Source organism: Anopheles marshallii, chromosome 3, assembly GCF_943734725.1.
Source record: "Anopheles marshallii chromosome 3, idAnoMarsDA_429_01, whole genome shotgun sequence".
Classification (NCBI taxonomy): domain Eukaryota; kingdom Metazoa; phylum Arthropoda; class Insecta; order Diptera; family Culicidae; genus Anopheles; species Anopheles marshallii.
The window spans coordinates 70,710,667-70,730,240 of record NC_071327.1 but is presented as its reverse complement, the minus strand read 5'-3'; the positions used below and the strand labels follow the sequence as shown (position 1 = coordinate 70,730,240).

General features: G+C 44.9%; 1 protein-coding gene across 1 annotated transcript; it reads left to right on the top strand.

Moving 5' to 3' along the window:
• Nucleotides 1-1,596: 1,596 nt before the first annotated feature.
• LOC128713839 (GTP-binding protein Di-Ras1) lies at nucleotides 1,597-18,275 on the top strand. Its single transcript, XM_053808709.1, has 5 exons — nucleotides 1,597-1,767; nucleotides 1,866-2,143; nucleotides 17,511-17,671; nucleotides 17,956-18,112; nucleotides 18,194-18,275. The coding sequence occupies exons 1-5, from the start codon at nucleotides 1,597-1,599 to the stop codon at nucleotides 18,273-18,275; spliced, it is 849 nt and encodes a 282-aa protein (XP_053664684.1).
• Nucleotides 18,276-19,574: the final 1,299 nt, after the last annotated feature.

Below are 19,574 nucleotides of genomic sequence, written 5' to 3'. Positions count from 1 at the left end.
TGCAACAAATACTTTGAAATGTTTTCATTCCAACTACTTCATTTGCAATTACCATTGAAAGTCGTTTTCTGTCGGAAATGCATTTTCATTTCTGGGGAACTGAAAGTGCATTTATGTTTTCATTATGTATTTCTATTAGCTAGAAGGGTAATTCCAGAAAGCTTAGTCCATAAGGTTAGTACTTCCTCTGAGCAATGGATTGATTCTTCAAAATAATCCACAAATAATCACCAGTTTTGCTCAACGAAATAATAACTTACGCTCTAGAATAATCTCTGTTTTGGTACGTTCTACGAAAGGTTCTACGATAAAGCATCGATGTCGATGTAGAAAGGCTCTTCTATCCAAGAGAGTGGTAATGCTTGGATTACATAAGGGTATAAGAACAGATGTTCACACTGGCGTAGAACGGATGCACACAATCAATCGGTTGATTCACGCTTCAAATGAATGAAGGAAATTTTTCAATAAACCAATCCACATCAAACTTCAACACAGGAATCTTAATTACCTTATGAATTGCGGAGAAATTCCAGGTTTCCATTTTGCTAACAAGCAAAACGGCTGTTTATTCATCTCGCCCACTAAGCAATCAACTCCTAAACAACTTGAATTATACATTCATATAAAGCAAGCAGAACCAAATAGGCAAGAGAGACGTAGATGAAATAGAATTCTATTGCAAATTGCTAGCTGTGTGGATTAGCCTACGGGACTCATCACATCGCACCTTCACTAGGACATTTACCATCACTGCAGTATTATTAGAATGTAAGAATACACCCTCAAGTCGAAAACTTCAATTGCAACCCTAATGCTTGACTTGAGCAAAGCAGTGCTCAGCAAGCAGCGCTCATACTTTCACGCTGAGCTGAAAATGAATTCTTGTTAATGAGATGAACACGAGATTACCTTTCTGTTCTTGGAAACTACTCGTTGTAAGATGGAATAAGATCTCACCTCTAGCAGCAAGGTGAACTAGTTTGGTTGAAGTTAACACACACACCCCGTACACATAGATTTTATTGAAAAAAAGAACGAGTTGCCAAGAAAAATAATAGCTGCACCAGCTTTTACATCTGTACAGCACCGGGTGTATGTTTTTTATCGAAACATTTGCAGCGCGGTTCAATTTTGGAATATGCTATAACACCGTGCGCTGTTTTTTTTCCCCCCACCCTTCGTTTATTGCAGATCGAATTTCCGCATATGAACGATGGCGGCAAGCTAGATGAAGGACTACCGCTAGTACACAGTTTATCGCGCAGTTCCTTCGCAGCCATAGTCGGCCACAGTCGTCAGCGGCACCGAGTAACAGCGGGAGTGAATCCATTCCAGCGTAAAGACATCGTTACCAGCAGTGCTTGCCGCGCGTACACAACCACGCAAAACGAAGACGGACCGCTGTCAGAGCAGCATTCCATCTTTGTCTGCATTTTCAATTTATTTTAGTTTGTTGTTTTTTTTTTGTTGTTGTTGCTTTTGTTGGTGAAAAAAACGAACACACACACGCACGCATCGCGCAGACCCAGTTTGGAATCTCCGGTACGGCAGGACGCTTCTGTTGCATTCCCGGAGAGCAGGGCGCAGGGTTAAATGAAAATGTCAGACTTCGAGCGAATAAGGCTAGTGATTTTGGGCGGGGCCGGTGTGGGTAAAAGCTGCATCATAAAGCGATTCCTGTTCAAAACGTACTCCGACAAGTATCGGCCAACGGTGGAAGACCTCTACAACCGGGAGTATGACCTCGGTTCGGTCACGCTAAAGGTAAGTAAACATGACCGTGGCTCCCCTTTTTTCCCCCGTCCCTCTCCCACTCCGTGTGCGCAGTGAGCATTTTGAAAAGTGGCACAACATCCCAACAGGTTGACATCCTTGATACGTCCGGTGAGATGCAGTTTCCGGCGATGAGACGGCTCTCGATTGCGACGGCTCATGCGTTCCTGCTCGTGTACGCGACCACATCGGAGGCAAGCCTCGGCTGCATCAAGCAGTGCTTCGAGGAGATACGCGAACAGCGGGCCGACTTCCAGGACATTCCCATGGTAATTGTGGGCAACAAGTACGATCTGACGGCATCGCACCGGGAGGTACGCATCGAGGACGTCTCCGAGTGGGTGTTCTGCGAGCTGCCCAAGCTAAAGTAAGTAGGGAGGGTGTTACCGGGGGAGGGGAGGGTTTGCGTTAGAACAGTCGCTGAGAAGTTGCAAACAATTCCGGCCTGAAAATTCCCAACCATCCGTGAGACGTCGGATGAGTGTTTAATTGCCATCGCTAGATGGAATGTTTTGTCGAGTGAGATGTGCTGCGCGGTACATTTTTTATCGGTTCCGTTGGTTTTCTCCGCTACCTGTCTCGGTTAAGCGTCATGGCATTCGTGTGTGGGGGGTATCTGTATTATCACGGAAAGTTTTGAGAACTCCTCGAAGCGATTCAAAGTATTTCATGCTGGGTAACGTGCGTTGAAGAAGTTCGGCTGAGATGTGATACGCATGCATGGTACAATGGGGAATGTGACATGTTTGAAGCAGGTTATAATAGAAGCGAACGTAGTTCGTATCAAGTGTTGTGCTCTTTAATAGACAAGAGTTCCCTTGAAAATCATGCATACTTCTTTGTAATTATTTTACAAACATGTTACTCTGCGACGCAAGTCGTCCAAAAATATATTGCTTCTTTTACAGTACGTAACATAATTAGAGGGCCACTTGGTTTTTCTAAGCCAAAATTGCATTAATTGACGAAGTTGTTTTTTTACCTTATTAATTATGCTGCAAAAGTTTGTATTTCTTTACCATTTTGTTTCATGATATTGTTGTTTTATTTTTTCGTCTCTGATTTGCAGTCTATTTTAGCTCGCAGAGCGTTTAGAAATGGATGAAACACCTTTCGTTATTATGTTGTCGCCTTACAAAATGTATTGAATTGAATGTTTTTGCTCCCCAAAATGGTATTTTATATCGCGCGAGAGTCAAATTTCTTCAAAACGTGTACTTTTTTTTCCTGTGAATGTTTTGAGTATTGTATCAGCGATGGGAATGGATATTTTTACAGATTAATGGGAAATTTTCCAAATAAAACGTAATTGAAAATGAAAAATGCCATTTTAAAAAACATTAAAATCAAACACGAAATATGGATTCTTCATAGTATTTAAGGGGCTGGATAAATTTTTGTGCATTTTTTTTTCATTCATTAAATATTTAATAATTTGCGCAAAATGTGCAAAAAAAAACATCTAAAAAGCATATTCTTTCGTTGTTTTAAATTTGTAAAAAAAGTTCTGCGAATTATCAAAAAATAAGTGACGATATAATTTTGTTACGAACTGTGTAATTAAATAAAACTTTACTAGCTGCAACACTACCAGCAGCACGTTCGTCACTAACAGGAAAAATGTTGAATATGCATAACACTTGAATGAATATGTCATGCACAAGACAAAAGAAGGAAACAACACTCGAGGCAACCGCAAATTTTCACCACTCAGCACCACCCAATGGGTTTTTTTCTTCGCCTTACAAAAGGTGGGTCCAATTTTTGCACCATGATTGAATTACCATACTGTTACAAATTTCCTCCCCAGCGGTAGATGAAATATCAATTTGAAATTAATTTGCCCTCACAATAACAAATATGTCCCACCCGCGCGGCTGGTTGAAGACAACGGCAGTGTCGCTTGTGCCGTCCGAATATTGCATTCCGGTGGACACATCCACATTGACAAAGGCCATGTCGCGAGCTGAACAATCGCTGACATTTTCAGCAGTTTCCATTCCACCCATCCCCCTCGCCGGGGTGGATTATACGTATGAGGTGTGCGGTGCAAAATTCAATTCCAAGCCAATATTTACCCCCGTCGCACAATGGTGCATACGACGGAGAGGGACGGGGCGGGAGAAAAGTCTTGCTGCGTTGCATAATTCCAACGGAATGAACATTTCCAGTCCAGTTGAAAGTGTTTGAATAAAGCGGCGTTTGGTGCTGCAAGCGATTGATAGAAATTATTCACTCTCAAACAACCTATGCTCACCCATTCGCCGGGTGTCCGATCGGAAGCAGCTTAAACCAATGGTTGTCTGACAGGCAACTGCGTGGTCCGACATCTCTACCCCGACGAGCGCTTTGAAAGTTCCTAAAATTTCCATTCAAACACACACACACACACACACCGGCCAGTGCTAAATGAACTAGGTTTAATGGAGTGTTCACACGTCAGTTAGGAGTTTGGTTGCAATAGCACCACCAGCAAACACATGCTCGTGTTCCCACACTGCTGCACCCGGGCGCCATAATCCTTCCAACCGATCGCATAATCGCAAACGGAATATCGCAACTAGCTGTTGTACTGGTCGCAACAATCGTGAAGGTATCGGGTTTTTCGGCAGCAACCGCTTCCTGTTTCACTGTTTGTGCGCTGTTTGCTAATGAGTTTCCATGGCAATTGTGAATAGTTTCATTCACAGCAGCGTTGTAACTGTTTCGAAGCGGGAAAAATGCTGCTGGGCTGCAGATATTTTCAAACGGCTTTACGATCTAATAAATTCGTATATTGTACTTCGTTATCGCTTTTAGACGTTCAATTCCAAATATTCAATCATCGAAACATAAAATATGTCAGCGGACGGATGGAGGCGCCCAGTACTTTGATGATGGTGGAGCTCAGCTTTGACAGCATATCAAATAACAGTCGTTAGCGCGGTTTGCTTCATGGAAATCATTTAAAAAAAAAGCTCCTTTTATGCAATACGAGCACAATGGAAATGAGTGTGCCGTAGAGTTAAACTCCTGTAACCCCTGTAATTAGTATTAGGTTCGCACATAAATAACAACCATTTTCATTTTTGGACAATGGCGCTCGTGTTTTATTTATCCAAAAACATAAAATTAAATAAATACAGAGAGTGTCTCTATATGGAAGTAAAATGTCAAGGGTGGTGATTTCGATGGTATCTACAGTCTTCGTGCAGGAGGGCAATGAACTGATGGGACAATATCGGTATAAACTATTACGAGTTCGAGGAAACCAGCAGTAGAGAATGCTATCGAAACCGTATAATTGAATGATTTTTTGTTTGTTTGCCGTTTGCATGAGATTTAATCATAACTCATACAGCACACGGCTAGAACAAACGTCCGGCTCAGCATGACAAAGCGATGCCGTAACATGACAACACTCGTCCTTTTGAAGCCAAACCGTACATGAAACGCCATATCACCTGTTCCGCTCGATGGCACATGGTCTGACTGACGAGTAGCTCAAGCAGTAAGAGGAAAATCAATAATGGCTTCAACAAAAGATTAAGAAGAATTTCGTCCAGGAATTCGAGCTTTGACAGAAGAGCGAATAGAAGTGTTTATTAGTTGTGAGCTGTCGGACATTTCGAATAAAATTACCATAATTTTAATAAACGTTTCATAATAAAAGAGACAATAAGAATGGGCGATAGTTGGCTTTACACCTAACACTGTTCTTACCACTAGTAACTTGGACAATCATACTCCTAACAAGATTATGGAAATGGTAAGCCGATAGTAAACTTGCCGCGTAAGATAATGTCCTGATGTCAGTCAGTATCCGTTACAATTGCCCATGACGTATGGTGCTCCATAACTCGTAACACTTGAATGATGGCCCATGGCAACCGTACGCTCCGCAGTCGTGAACCGATTGGGCTCGCGAGATGGCGCGAGGTCACGAATCGAAAACTGATTCGTAGCATGACAAATGTACCCGTCCTACACGTCCACCATGGCAGCGGATCATTTATTACGGCACTGCTCAGCACAGGCCCCGCAAGGCAGTGCGAAGAATGTGCCTAATAATCGTCAGCACGAGCACGAGCGATAGTGTTTTACTTCATCACCACAAAATGTTGATCCTTGATCCCGGGCATGGCAAACTGGCATGTATTTGATGTTGACTGTGATGTGCCCCAGCAAGATATGCCGTGCCGTTTTTTTCCAGTTCTGTCGGTGTTTTTGGGCAACAACAAAAAAAAGCCAAACCTTTCCCCTGCCGAAAACATCAGCCCCAATGGAAGGGAAAAAAAGCGGCCACACCATCAAGATATTCCACATGTGTCCTTCTGCCCTTCGGGATGGCGAGCACGGGTACGGAAATACGCGAGCAGAACCGTTAGCAGCGCGCGTGTATGTTGAATAAATATACTCTCGGGCGAAATCGTGCACTTCACACGCCGCCAGGATATGCTTTTGTCGGTGGATACGGTACGACCGAACGAAACGGCGAAGGCAACCCAAAACCACTTGTCATGCTTTTGCGGCACAGGCGGTGCGGCTGTCAAGTGGTTGGCGCATCAAACCAAAGCCCGCAAAGGCATGCGGAGCACGGGCTTTTGTGCGAGCAGTGACAGAACACGGTGGTAACGTGACTAAAGCCAATTGTGTGGGATAAATCTTAATTCAATCTATTCGCCTGGCGAGATCTTCGAGAAACAACAGCCGGCGACGGCGAGAGGTTTCGCCGGGTTTGGCACTACGTTCGGCAGTGGATCGTGAATGTTGTTTTAAATCTCTGATTTCACGCTTTACTTTAAATAGAGAACAAGGGAAGAGCTGAACAGAAAATTGAGGGAAAAGTGTACGAAAAGCAGTTCCACTGGGACAATGGCAGATGGAGATGCGCATTTCGACTCGGTGCAGCGGTAGACTGTTCCAATATTGTTTTATGGCTCATTAACAACGAGAAGCAACCAGATCTAGCTTGTTTTTCCAACTCTCCCCAATGCAATTAAGCATGGGAAAGCAAATGGAAATGTTTTAAACAACGTTATGTTCCAATAGTTCCCAGATGAACACGCGAGGAATGGCTGTATAATTGGCGCTTGTTTTGTTTCCCATCGTGGGGCTTTTGTTGCATAAAGCCATTCTCGTGCAGAAGCAACTGGTGACCGCCTGTTTAAAGCAGCAATAATTGTAAAGTTGTTTGTTCGGCCTCATTGCCGAGCAAACAGTTTAGCAGATGATAATGAAAAAAACAACAACACAGCGAAACATGACACGAACCGAAGCGAAACGAATTGTGCAAACCACCACAACGAGTGAGCTATTATAGCGGAGAAATCAGTGGCTGAATCGAGCGGGATGCATAAAAACAAAGTGCTGTAGCTCGATAACTTTTCTGTTATGGCATTTTTGACTCAATTAAGCACAACTACGCTTTGGTGTGCGTGTTAATTTATGAATATGGCTTCATGGCACAGAACTGTACAGTTACGCCTAAAGTTATAGATAGATTTCTGGTCGGATTCTATGGATTTTCAGTTGAAATTAATGGAGAAAATTACAAATGTCCATGAGTTTTCCGAATTTTTACAATAATTTTAGTAATTTGGTTGACGAAACCTCTGCTGGAAATTTAATTCTCACGAATTGTAAGAACAATTCGGACCCGTTAACCCTATTCAACACTGAACCACTGGATTCCAACTCTGTAAAATCTGAACTCAATCCCTCAACCTCAACTCAACCCATTTCGACCCGTGGGTGCATCGAGTTCGAGTCGGAGTCGGATCGAAGTAGGCTCAGTAGGTCCAGTAGATACAAGCCGCCATAAGAGACTCTGACCCGTAGGTGCAGCGGATACGGGTAGGAGTCATGACAGCTAGCATCTACTGGAATCGTTGCACCTGTTGAACCAATTAGTACCTTCTACGGGTCGAACTAATCCTACTCTGGTCGTTTACGGATGGTTCAGACTTGGTGCGCTCGGATGGATAAATGCGCATTATTAATCTGAACATCATCTCAGCTGCAATAGACAATTGTTTAAAACATCTTTTTGGATTAACTTACGGAAGGCAACAAAAAGGAACGGAACGGAATTTGGAAATCCTTGTTAACAATTGGTTACAAAGCAAGAAAGTTGTTTACAAACGGGAAAAGTCAACTTTAAAGTATTTTACCAACAACCCTTGGTGAAATGTGGTCTTTGTCTTCGACTTCTCAAGCTCCTTTAGTAATCAGTACCTTCTTGTTGCGAGTTGGTTGGTTCAGATGGCGATTACTCGTGATCTTTGCTATACTGAGAACTAGAGATCTTCTTCTCCTCAACAACCTCAAGAGTTCTCAAGCCTTTTCTGACCTTTATTGACTTTATTTACCCGTAGCCGAATAGTCAGTACGGCGTACGAAAAACTTATCCGGATGGGAATTTGTCCCGGTCCTGTCGTGTAAAGACCAGCTCAGCTACCAATACACCACACGGAGCGGCTGAACTAGAGCTCTCGATAGAGAGAATATTGGGCCATCCATCCAATTAATAAAATAAGAAGGTCTTCATCATTTTTGGTTTTAAGGAAACTGTTATCCTTTAACAGCTTCTGACCTGCGGACATTCTGTACCGAGTTATTTAAGCTGTTGCTACTTTTACGTGCAACCTATCATCCCGATCAACCCAACAGCACCTCCGGCAACAAACTTTACACTGATAATGCAGCCGACCGGTTCCGACGGTACGGTGGTGTGAACAGTCAACCTCAGCACTAATCACTGTGCCAACGTGTAATGTGTGTATGTGTGTAAAAGCTTCAATCAATACCGCACGTTTTGCTCTTGCTACCATACTACCGAATGCCTGCGCCATTGCTTAGTGCTGCGGCTGGCAGGTTCATCCAATGTGTCTTTCGACTGCAGACTGCGATGTGCCACGCAAAAAAAAAAAATGCTGTGACAGTGAAACATCTCACACAAACACGGCTGTAGGTGGGAATCGTAGCCGTGGTACTGCCCGAACATAATCGGTTGCTTAACGGGTTTCAATTGTTTCTTCGCTCTACGGTGAATGTGCGTTCCGGGCGAAAGATGTTGCTTGGCACGGTGGAGACCGTACCCGGAACCGGGTTCTAATCGCATCCGGGTAGGGCTTTGTCGAGGGTTTTTTTTGTTGGTGTCGCCACGCTGTGTATTGTTCTCTCGTTCTAGTAGAAACATGGAGAATGCACACTTGGGAGTTGGTGGATGGGATTGACAAGAGGTTGCAGCAATATCCGTGACAGAAGCACGAGCAAAAAAAAAACGCCTACCATGATTTGATGCATCACAACACGGAAAGCAAAGGGCCACCACAACAGAGAGGTACGAAAAACACTAGAGTTGAATGTAACCGATTCACGAACGGTGGAACTAATCGAATTTTAATTGCACACACACGCCCTCAAGCATCAAAAAGGGGGGAGGGTTTGTGTAAGTATCATCATGAAGGAGGGAATGTGCTTGTTTCGGGGGAAAATTGAAATCTACCGGCGAAGGTAAGCACCGAATGACATGGTTAGAGCGCATTTTGATCCTCTTTCTTGTGGGTCTTGGCTGTGCAACGGTTAGATAGAACAGATAAAATCTGGTGCTAGTTTGAGTGGCTGTTTTTCACTCTCTCTCGCTCTCTGCTGTGTGTGTGTCTTGAAGCGTTACGGTATCTTCAATACGAAGGAAAATTCAATTTGAAACCGTACCGAGAACCAGTCCGCCAGCAATACCCGACAGTAATGTACAAACAAAAAAAAAAGAAGGCTGGAACTTTGAACGAACGGTTGCACGAAACTTCACACAACAATATTGATGGCAAGCGCAACTAAACATAAGCCGCAACTTTGAAGAGGGTTTATTGTTGGTGGGGGATTAAATTTTCCATCCCCAAACATTCGGAGATGCAACTGTAACAACGAAATTGGGAGGGTTTTTTTTTTTTGTTCTGTCCGTCCTGTGCGTCGTATGATGAACTTCAACTGTTCAACGGGGGCACAAATATTCATAACGCTACCAAACATCATACAAATTCAACGAGTGAGTACTGTGTGTGCTTTTGTAAAATAGCTCTGAGTTTGGCATATTCATGGTATGGTTCATTTCGGAACTTCCACCATAAAGTATGGGCCAAGCCTTCGCCCTCCAGAAAACCCCCCAAATAGGCCACCGAAAGGCATGGTTTGCATGTAAAAACGTGATATGTTATTTTGCATTGCGCAACGGCACTGGGGATTGGTGATGTGCTACTCCGGAGTGGATTCATGAATGCACTCCGACTCCGACGCAGCAAACCGAGTGCAACTCCAGACAAAATCCGGAGCCGATTCTGGAGTTGAATTCGGATTAATCCGGAGTTGATTCCGGATTATTCAGGCACTGAATCTGGAGCTGGAACTCTGCTCCGGATTACTAAAAAGACAATTCCGGAGTTGATTTTTATTAACCCGGAGTTGATTCCTGATTTCAGGGAGTTAACTTCAGAATAATGAGAAGTTCAACCTGGAGCTGGAACTCTACTCCGGACTAGTAAAGTGTAACTCCGGAATTAGGTTTGGATTGTTCCGGATTCCAGATTTTACGGAGTTCACTCCGGATTATTTAGGAGCAGAATCTGGAGTCATTTCAACTTCGGAGTTAACTCCGGATTAATAAAAGTCAACTCCGGATAATTTCGATTTAATCCGGTGTTAACTCCGGCATCGGCTCCCGATTTTGTCTGGAGTTGAATCCGGGATTTCGGTGTTGGAGTCGGAGCGGACTTTAAGTGACCTCTTTGGGGGGAGTTGACTCCGGACTTTACTCCACAGTGGACCTCGGCATCGAATACGGTGTTGCGATTAGTGTCCGGAGTGCATTTTACCCAACACTACTGGGAACTCCGGAGTTAGCTCCGGACAATTCCAGATTAATCCGGTGTTAAATTCGCAATCGGTTACGCATTTTGTCTGGAGTTGAATCCGGTTTTTCGGTGTCGGAGCCGGCGTGGACTTTCAGTGACCGCTTTAGGGGAGTCGACTCCGGATTTTACTCCACCGTGAACATCGACGTCGCATCCGGTGTCGCCTCCGGAGTGCATTTTACCCAACACTACGGGGAATCGTTGGGGGCAAAAGCGACGAAACGTTACACACAACGAGACACACAAACATTAGCCACGTACCAAAACAAAGCGCCCGAAAGTTGATCGAAAATGAGTATGTTTTGGAGCGTTGTATTAAACCGGGTGTATGCCACCCTTGATTCCTTGGTTCCGTCCCAACCGCTGCATTAATTACAATTTGTGCCCAGGATAATAACGCCCCCCTGTTTGCCCCCCCAAAAAAAAAAAAAAAACAGGATGGAAGCTTCTTTTGGATGCAGCAAAAGGCACGGGTACGGGTGGGAACGCCCGGTGCCTCCGGGTGGGAGTAACCGTGGAATTGGTTATTACGATGGTAAACAAACAAAATGCGAAACCCGCCTAACCCGTTACCACGCCCGTGCCGTATCAATTTAAATTGATTATTTTAATCAGCATTTTAAAGCGTGTTGCATAAACTGGTGATGCGGGTTGCGTAATCGGTTTGTAGCTACAGCCGTAGGACGCACACAAACACACACACACATACACATACGGGACACAAAACCAATCGTATCCGGGCGGTTTTCCTAGTGCGATAGTAGTAGGGCTGCTAAATTTCTCCATATTGCTCTATTTCACCAATCAACCTCTAGTGTCCCATGGGACCACTTCGAGAAAGCGGTTAGGCTCTTGCCACCTATCGTCTCCTAGAGCTCACAATCTGCTGGTCGGTGGTTGAAGGATTAGGTGAAAATTGGTCCCGTCCCCCATCAACCCGTTCCTTTTCCTCCTCCCCCCTCACTCCCTCAGCACCACCGCTTAATGACGGACCAGAGCACAGGAAAAAGGTCAACCGTTTGATTGTGTGATTGAGGTTGGCCGAGGTTCGTCCCGGAGCCTTGGAGCCTCGTGTCTCGACGAGAGCGAGACTAATTGAATGTGTTGTGCGAGCGGTGCGACGGGTTAGCGCACCACTGGAAAGGCAGCGTTGGAGACATCTTATCACGGTCGAACTGATTGGCCATCAACATACGCCGGGGGTGGTGGGAGAACGAAATTTGCTCGGTGCTGTGCGCTGGTATGTGATGGGTGGCCCAGATTAGCCACATACCTGTGTACTGCATCGATTGCTATCGCCCGGCTTCATCTCAGTCTGCTTGGTCCGGTAAACTCTTCCGTACTTTTTGGTTGCATTGTTGCGAACGGTGGTTGTGTTTCCATGTCCATTTTGGACGCGGTAATAAAGCAAAGCAAACGCGATCATTTCAAAGCCAACGTGCGCCAGGGGACGGGGTTTTTAGCTAAGGTGATTCACTAGCATAAAACTAGCTGACGTAAGCACACCGGTTCCTTTGATCTATTTTTAATCTTATAAAGCAGCCCGGTTTTGTGAACCGATGGGTGTAGAACAAACAGAAAAAGAAGGGAAATCATAGGCAAGGTGTTTTGCACAGTGTGCTGGATTTCCGTTCCGTCGCTGGGTTTCCGCTTGTGTGCCGGGTTGTGTGTTACCGCAGTGCTCAAAGTGCATCTGTTTGCGACATTCCGTAGCGGGGCGGGACGGTGGGGGGGTTTGGTGAAAAGTTATGAGAAGTGGCGCTGAAAAAGGGACAGCGTGTGAGAGAGAAGAAGGAAAAAAAGAGGCATCAATAAAGGTGAGGAGGAATTAGACGAAGGCGAGAGCAGGCAAAAGGTGAGCCGCTGATGCCGTGATGAGTTGAAGGAAGGAAAATCTTGTGCTTGGAACAAGATAAATTAAAATTCAAAGACTTTTAGTATCTGAAGTCTTATGTACGAATAATGCTTAATATTATTTTATTATTAAATATTGGAAAGGTTGTTAAATATTTGTTATGACAACACTTGTCCCACACCTTCAAGAAGCAAAGTGGAGACATACTCTAATCGGAGACATATTTGCGCCATCTCAACACCCCCCTCCCAAGGATTTCCGCTCCGTATTATCTACCACGAAAAGAGGGCCTCGCCATCGCCCAGAACCGAAAGCCACTCGTGGTAATGAACCAGCCCTCCAATCCACGCCACTGTGTATCGCCACTTTCGAACCAATTCAATCGACTCTGCTGATCGTTTGCTGATGATGTTCGTGAAGGTCGTCCAAAGTCGGCCACACACATATAGTCACGAACTGTGTGTGTCACGCTGTGAGATGGAAGAAGTGCCATAAGGCAGCCAGCCCGTTCCATCAGCGGGGAGATAAGCTTTTGCGCGAAACACGCAGCCCATTCGGGAAGCGCCGTTTTCGGGGTTGTGAATCCTTTGCATAATTTGATGGCAGGACATCCCTAAAAAGTCACACACAAACACACAAACAAACAAACTGTCAATTTTGATTCTTCACAAATCTGTTGGAAAATATTGGGGAAATATTCTTCTGCGGGTTGGTGGCGTAGGTAGACGTGACCTTTCCGTACGAAACGAACCAAATCCAACCGTGTTCGTTCGTGCACGATGTGCCTGCAGACTAAAACCTTTCCAAAGTTGCAAAACTAGCGTGCCTTTCATCATATTAATGCAGTTCCACCGCTTCGTGCTAAGGAATATTTGCGAAAAGGATGATACACAGAAGGAATAATCGAGAAAGGAACGATGCACAATAAGGTTTAATATTCTGGTTCTCCAAATTCCTACTCCAGTTCCAGTTCTACAAATTCCTAACCTTAGACCACCCGTCTTGGTTTGGGCATTGCAAATTCTGTATCATTCAAAGGAAGGTGAACATTCCGTGAAAAAAAACTTTTTCATACGAAACTCATGTAAGCCGTCGGGTCGGGTCGGGTTAAAAACAAACCATTGGATTGATGATTCCGAATGTCACATTCCTATTGAATCATCATTTTTTCAAGCCTTTTCCATCGTTTAGCTGACCTAACAACGGGATCTCAAAGAGCCGCCTGGGAGAAAAGGTTGTACAAGTTCGTTAAAAGAGACATTGGGACATTCTTGTGTTTGTCCCACTTCTCTGTAATGGCGGAAAGATGTAAAGTTTTATATTTATATTTGGGAGTTAAGGTTGCTCTCATCCTCAATTAATTGCATAGCGAAGAGCCCATACTGCTCCTAAATACCGAAAATATCCTCGTCTAGCTAACCTTTTTCTATGTTAATCAGGCCGCTACACAAAGCAGAACCTTCAATCATACACGTCAGAAGCATAATTTCTGTGATCAGACATCAGGAGTTGTATGGTGCGGTACAGAATGCATTGCATATAAGATGATCGAGGTCGTTAAAGTCTCTGACTATGTTCGCTTTTTCTTGATTTAGAGCAGGGGTCTTCGAACTTTTCAGCCTGCGCGGCCGCATTGGTTGAAACCACTGTAGCTGGTGGCCAATAATTCAGCATCTTGCGGGACTGATATTGAGTGATATGCTGCACTGATGTTACTCTCAAAATATTTTATTTATTCCGCGTTTATGCATTCCAATTTAATAATCTTGAACAATAATTGGAGTAGATCACGCTCTAAGCTAGTTTTTTGTATGCGTTTTGACGTTTCCAGGCTTATCCGCTTACAGCTCGCCATACAAATGGCAAGCCAAGTTAAGCCTAGGAAAGAAGGATTAGATTGGTTTCTCAATGAAAGTACCCAAGTACCCAAAACCCAAACTCGACAAATGTCAAAACAAAGAATTTTTTCTAGCTGGCCTGAGCCAGGTTAGGCCAAGTTTCCCATGTGCAAAAAAGGTAAACAAATTTTTTTTTAACGAAAAGAACTGAAAAAGGATTATTTTGATAATCAGACTTGTATATTATTTCATTGCATTGAAATTAAAATTAAAATACTAAACTTAAATCGATTTTCCTCAAATTGTAGTTTACAAGAATGATCCCTTGTGTCATTCTTTATGTCAAAATGCTATGTGCTTTACGAATCTGTACAGAATGATATAGCCCGGTACCTGGATTATTTGGCAGATACAGGCTAAAAGCTTAAGCTTTCTAACTTTTGGAATGATCTACCCCATTAATAGATTAGCGATTGGAAAATATTTGAACTTTGGTTGAATTATCCACCTTCAAATGTTCCAAATATTAACAACAGCGTCGCGTGCCTCATTGCAGGTTCTCGAGGGCCCGAGGGCTGTAGTTTGAAGACCCCTGATTTAGAGTGACATGCCCAACTGTGCCTTCTCTGTTTCAAGGACCTGATTTCTGCAGCAGCTGTCGTGTAGAAGACGTCCTGTCTCTCTTTCTATCTCTCCCCTCACAATATACGGTTCTTGCGTGATCATTCAGGTATAAGAAGGTTCGCATACTAAATAGTTGTAAGGCTCTATTTGTTCTTCACATGCATAATGACGATGGCGCAGATATTAACATATCAACGCGACGATAATTCAACGACACTCAGAGACACTCTTTGTTTGACACACAAAATGACAATGCCGCACACATTAACGTATCAACGAGCCAATGGATTAGTTGTAAGGTTCTGTTTGTCCTTCGCATACCACGCGACTATGGTCCATACCACATTAACATATCAACGTGAAAATGAATTACCTGTTGGGATCGCTAAGTTGTTCAAAATGGCTGCGGTGCAGATATTAACACATCAACGAGACAGAGCAGAAGCTAGCTTAATCAAACCGGAATTCGTCCAGCGCTTTTGAGGTTCTGGACGAGAATTAGCCGTAGACGGTGTCAGTTAACAGGAAATGTGGCTAATGTTTGCATATTTAACAAATTCGACGAACAATTCCCAAACGAGTTGCTCCGTTTTCTGCAATCTCGTCTAAGCCAAACGTCTGCTAAAGCCCCCAACCATAAAGACAAATTCCCATACATCACACGTGTGCCCGTGGGCGACCATCGTGAGGGAACATTTTTAAAAAGAGCAATAAAAACCCGGCCCCACCTGAGCCCCGGGTCTTACGTGACGGGTAGCTTGCAGGTTGCAAGATGCGTCATTAGAAATTCAATTTCCATTCCGGCCAGAAAAGGGCCGGGAGCTTTTTTATCGCAACAGCATGCCATGAGACGGCCCATCGCCTACTAAAATAACGACTCCGGCAGAGTTGAGCCCATGAGTTGTCACCAAACGATCCAATTTTCCAACTCTCTCTCTCGCTCAACGGTGGCCACACTTCAGTAGCTTTGTTTGTGCACTTTTTATTACCCTTATAACCCATGATCGAGAACATACACCGGCTGGCGGGGTACCGTCCTGACCCTGGGAGGGGTTTTAACGGTCGTCCAATTTCGCCTCGAAATGATTAGTGTCAAATGAGTCGCTTTGTTGTCACCGTAAACCGGCAACAGCAGCGTACCGAGCGCGACAATCCTGGATTGTCCCATGCACAACCGATTAATAACGCTGCCTAAAAGTAATGGTTGGCCGTGCCACCAATACCAGGGCACACCGGGTCGTATGCATTAATTCAAAAAAGGTCGCTTGCTGCCGGCCTGTGTTCGATCGTAAAGGAAAATAAATAAAAACGGAAAACTGCAGCAAATTACTGTGCCGGTTGCAGGTCAGGGGTGGCAAACACGGCATGCGAACATTTGGAACGTTACATCGTCTTTATGGAACGAGGGCCTTCGGGGCCAGGGTTTCATCAGCCAACTTGGTTTCGTTTTGCAGTTTTGCAATCGTCACCAGCCGCGCCGTGGTGTGGCTGTCGAACCGCTGCGATCAAATGGTAGAGAGTGGGTATAAATTTGAAATTAACTTTACCATGGGAATGGGAAGCTTTTGAAGCGTTTTGTGGCATATGTCCTTCTGGGCAAGGCTGGAAAACCCAGCCAGCCACCTGCCGAGTGGTTCGAGTGCAACAAAAGCCGAGGTGTTGGTGGAAAACGTTGATGGCGTTGGAGAAGCAGGGAAGGGGGGATCATAAAAATCGATCGAGTTCGGCTCTTTTTTTTTCGTCCCGTCACCTGGCCGGATATGCCAACTCCTCGCTCCGGTCCTCCTGCTGTCCCTCTGCCGCAATCCGCAATCATTCAGCTTTTTTAAGGTGCGCAAGCTTTACCTGGCTGCATCGTGTCAGCCCCCCGAACGAATCTTTACGACCCCAAAAGCCTCATCTGCCCGACTGGCAGATCGGGGCCTGGCAATGGTGCGGAAAACTGTTCCGCGATTAGGGTGACTATCGTTTATTACCAGCTTTTTTTTATCGCCTCCCGATTCTTCCTTCCTCTCTGCGCTACGCTTACGGCTCATTTGGTATGAAGCAATTTTGTGATCAAATGTTTAACTAAAAAAAAAAAAAAACCTATCGGGTGCCGCCATAGGAAAGCAAAAAAAAAAAAAAAGTGGGTGGCAAATTGTTGGGCTGGGCGCAAATAGCCACACGACACAGCGGGACAAAAATGGTCCGTAAAGTACAAAAACGGCCGGTAGGAGAAATAAAAATAAAAAAAAACCATGGTGACAGCGCACACGGGTTCAAGTACGGGAATTAAGAGCTTAGAGCGATTGGATGGCCCTGGTCCCTGCGTCCTGGACCCTTTGCCGCGTACCGATCGATTGGAGGATTTTCACTGCAGAAACATCAAGCGATACCTTCACCAGCATCCGGTAGCGTAGTTTGCTGCTGCCTCTAATTGCTTTGGACAACGGTTTTTTTTTTTATCCCATTGAACAAACATATAATTTCATACCTTTCCCGTCTCTCTTTCCCGTTGGCGCTATGCGGTTCGTTCCTGCCTAGGGTGAAGGTGCTCGAGTGCTCGGCGAAGGATGATTACAATATAATGGAAATATTTCGTACGTTTGTCACGCTGTCCCGCATCCTGCCGGTGAACGGTAGCGCCGAGTCCGGTTCCGGCTTGAAGCGACGCTCGTCAGCCTACGTCAGTGCCAGCAGTAAAGGTGAGCGATAGCGAGCCCGAGTGGTCCCATCGCGAAAGGAGCACTGGGAGTACAAAAACCTAGAAGAACCTTATATAACATGATTATGAGTTTGACCGATGCTCATTATATGCACATTTATGCGCTACACCATTCACCTCAGTATGGCTTCATTAACTGCTGCAACATTGACATGACTCTTTTTTTGTTTTGCTCTTTTTTCTTTTCCAATGTACACACACACACTCACATACACACATACGAAAAAAAAAATCGTGTGCCCCCCTTTTTGTTGGCATGTGTAGCAAAATCACGAATCGGAAGTCCGTCCATTGGAGGTTGTGAAAAGCCAAAGGATTCGTCGTTCCTGGCGGCATCCACGTCCGAGGGCACTAGCGGCACTAGTGGTCTTGGCGGTGGCGTTACCGGTGGTGGTGATGTAAAGGCAAAACCTCGCTCAAGGTAAGGAAGAACTCAAGGCATTCCATCTGGTTCCACTTTAGATTGATTGAAATCCAATCTCCATCTCAATCTCATTTGCAGATCGCTCATTCGAAGGTCGTCCCGCAAGACGAAGCAACAGATCCAAAATGCATCCGGCGCGGAAGACTGCAACATTCAGTGAGTTCGATGAGTGAGGATCGTCGCTGGATGCCAGTGAGGGGCCAGTGGCGTTCGTGACGATCGCGAACATCCGGACTAGCGGTCGTGTTTCTCGAACAAACAACACACTTCGCACATCGTTTCCCTTGTTATTGTTGTTGTAGTGAGTGGCAGCGTTAGGTAGCAACCCCCAGAGAGGGGGTTTTTGAACGGTTTGGCCGAGTTGGGGCCGTGAAACCATCCGAGACGGCACAACAATGCGGATAACGTTGGTAAAATTATATTAATTGTACACTAACACGCTTGCGTCGTTGGCGCAGTTCTTGTGCGGGGCGGACACAACCCCAAGAAGTTCCGGACTGCGCTGTCGGTGGTCATCCGCAACGGTGGTACTTAGTAGCAGGTTAGCCCAGCGTTATATAGTAGCGGTTTTTTTGCGGGTTTGTTTTTGGGGACAATTGTTGACATAGGCTAGGGAAGCCGTCCGGCACATTATTGACGAATGCACCCGAAATTGAAGTGTTTGAAGGACGAACCGATTGTCGTGTTGAAATTCACCAAGAAAGCGCGCGTGTGTGTGTGTGCGTGTTGGCGCAATGGTTCCTTCTGTAGTGAAAGCCGCGCACGGAGCATTCGCAATTCGAAGCACAGCAAGAAGATCAAATTTATGGGCACAAAATGAAAAACGAACGTGTGGAACAAAAAACGGAGCGACCGCACAGGGTCAGCGACTATAGCCGGCAAACATACAAACCAACCCGCCTTTTGCAAAAGTGTCGTCGTAGAGTAGTGGTAGCGAACCGGCGGAGAGATCCGAGTTCCGATCGAGTAACGTCCACGCCATGTGCAAAACTGGGAGCTGGGCAAGCTGTTTGTAAAAAAAAAGCAATAATTTTCCCGTAGTGTTCGACGCCGGTGGCATGCATCCGGGCGAGTGTTTCGTTCGTTGCGTACTTAATACACTCTAATCAGTGTAATTTCTTTAACCGATGCGACAAAAGCTCAATGTGGTCCCGTAAAACAAAACAACACTTTGATGGAGTAAAGTAAGCAAGCGTGAACGAAAATGTCCGGAGTCTACAAAACAAGACTCGTTCGCGTGGAACTGAACCGATCCAGTAATTTAGTAATAAATGAATAAAAGAACAAAAGAACCCAACCAGGGGAGCAACAACTTTTTCCGGACCTTTTTCGACTAAGATAGAAACAAAAATATAAAAACTTGATCTCAGCAACCGTTTCATTTCTAACCATCAGATTTGAAGCTTTTACCACGACCTCTAGCCTCTAATTATTTTACTCGCAAAGGGTAAAACAAACG

What these genes read in the sequence shown, in the direction of transcription:
- LOC128713839 (XM_053808709.1), top strand. Translation starts at nt 1,597, where the DNA reads ATGAAAATGTCAGACTTCGAGCGAATAAGGCTAGTGATTTTGGGCGGG. An exon ending in TCGGTTCGGTCACGCTAAAG is followed by an intron (nt 1,768 to 1,865) that starts GTAAGTAAACAT and finishes ACATCCCAACAG; the next exon opens with GTTGACATCCTTGATACGTC. An exon ending in CGTCAGTGCCAGCAGTAAAG is followed by an intron (nt 17,672 to 17,955) that starts GTGAGCGATAGC and finishes TGGCATGTGTAG; the next exon opens with CAAAATCACGAATCGGAAGT.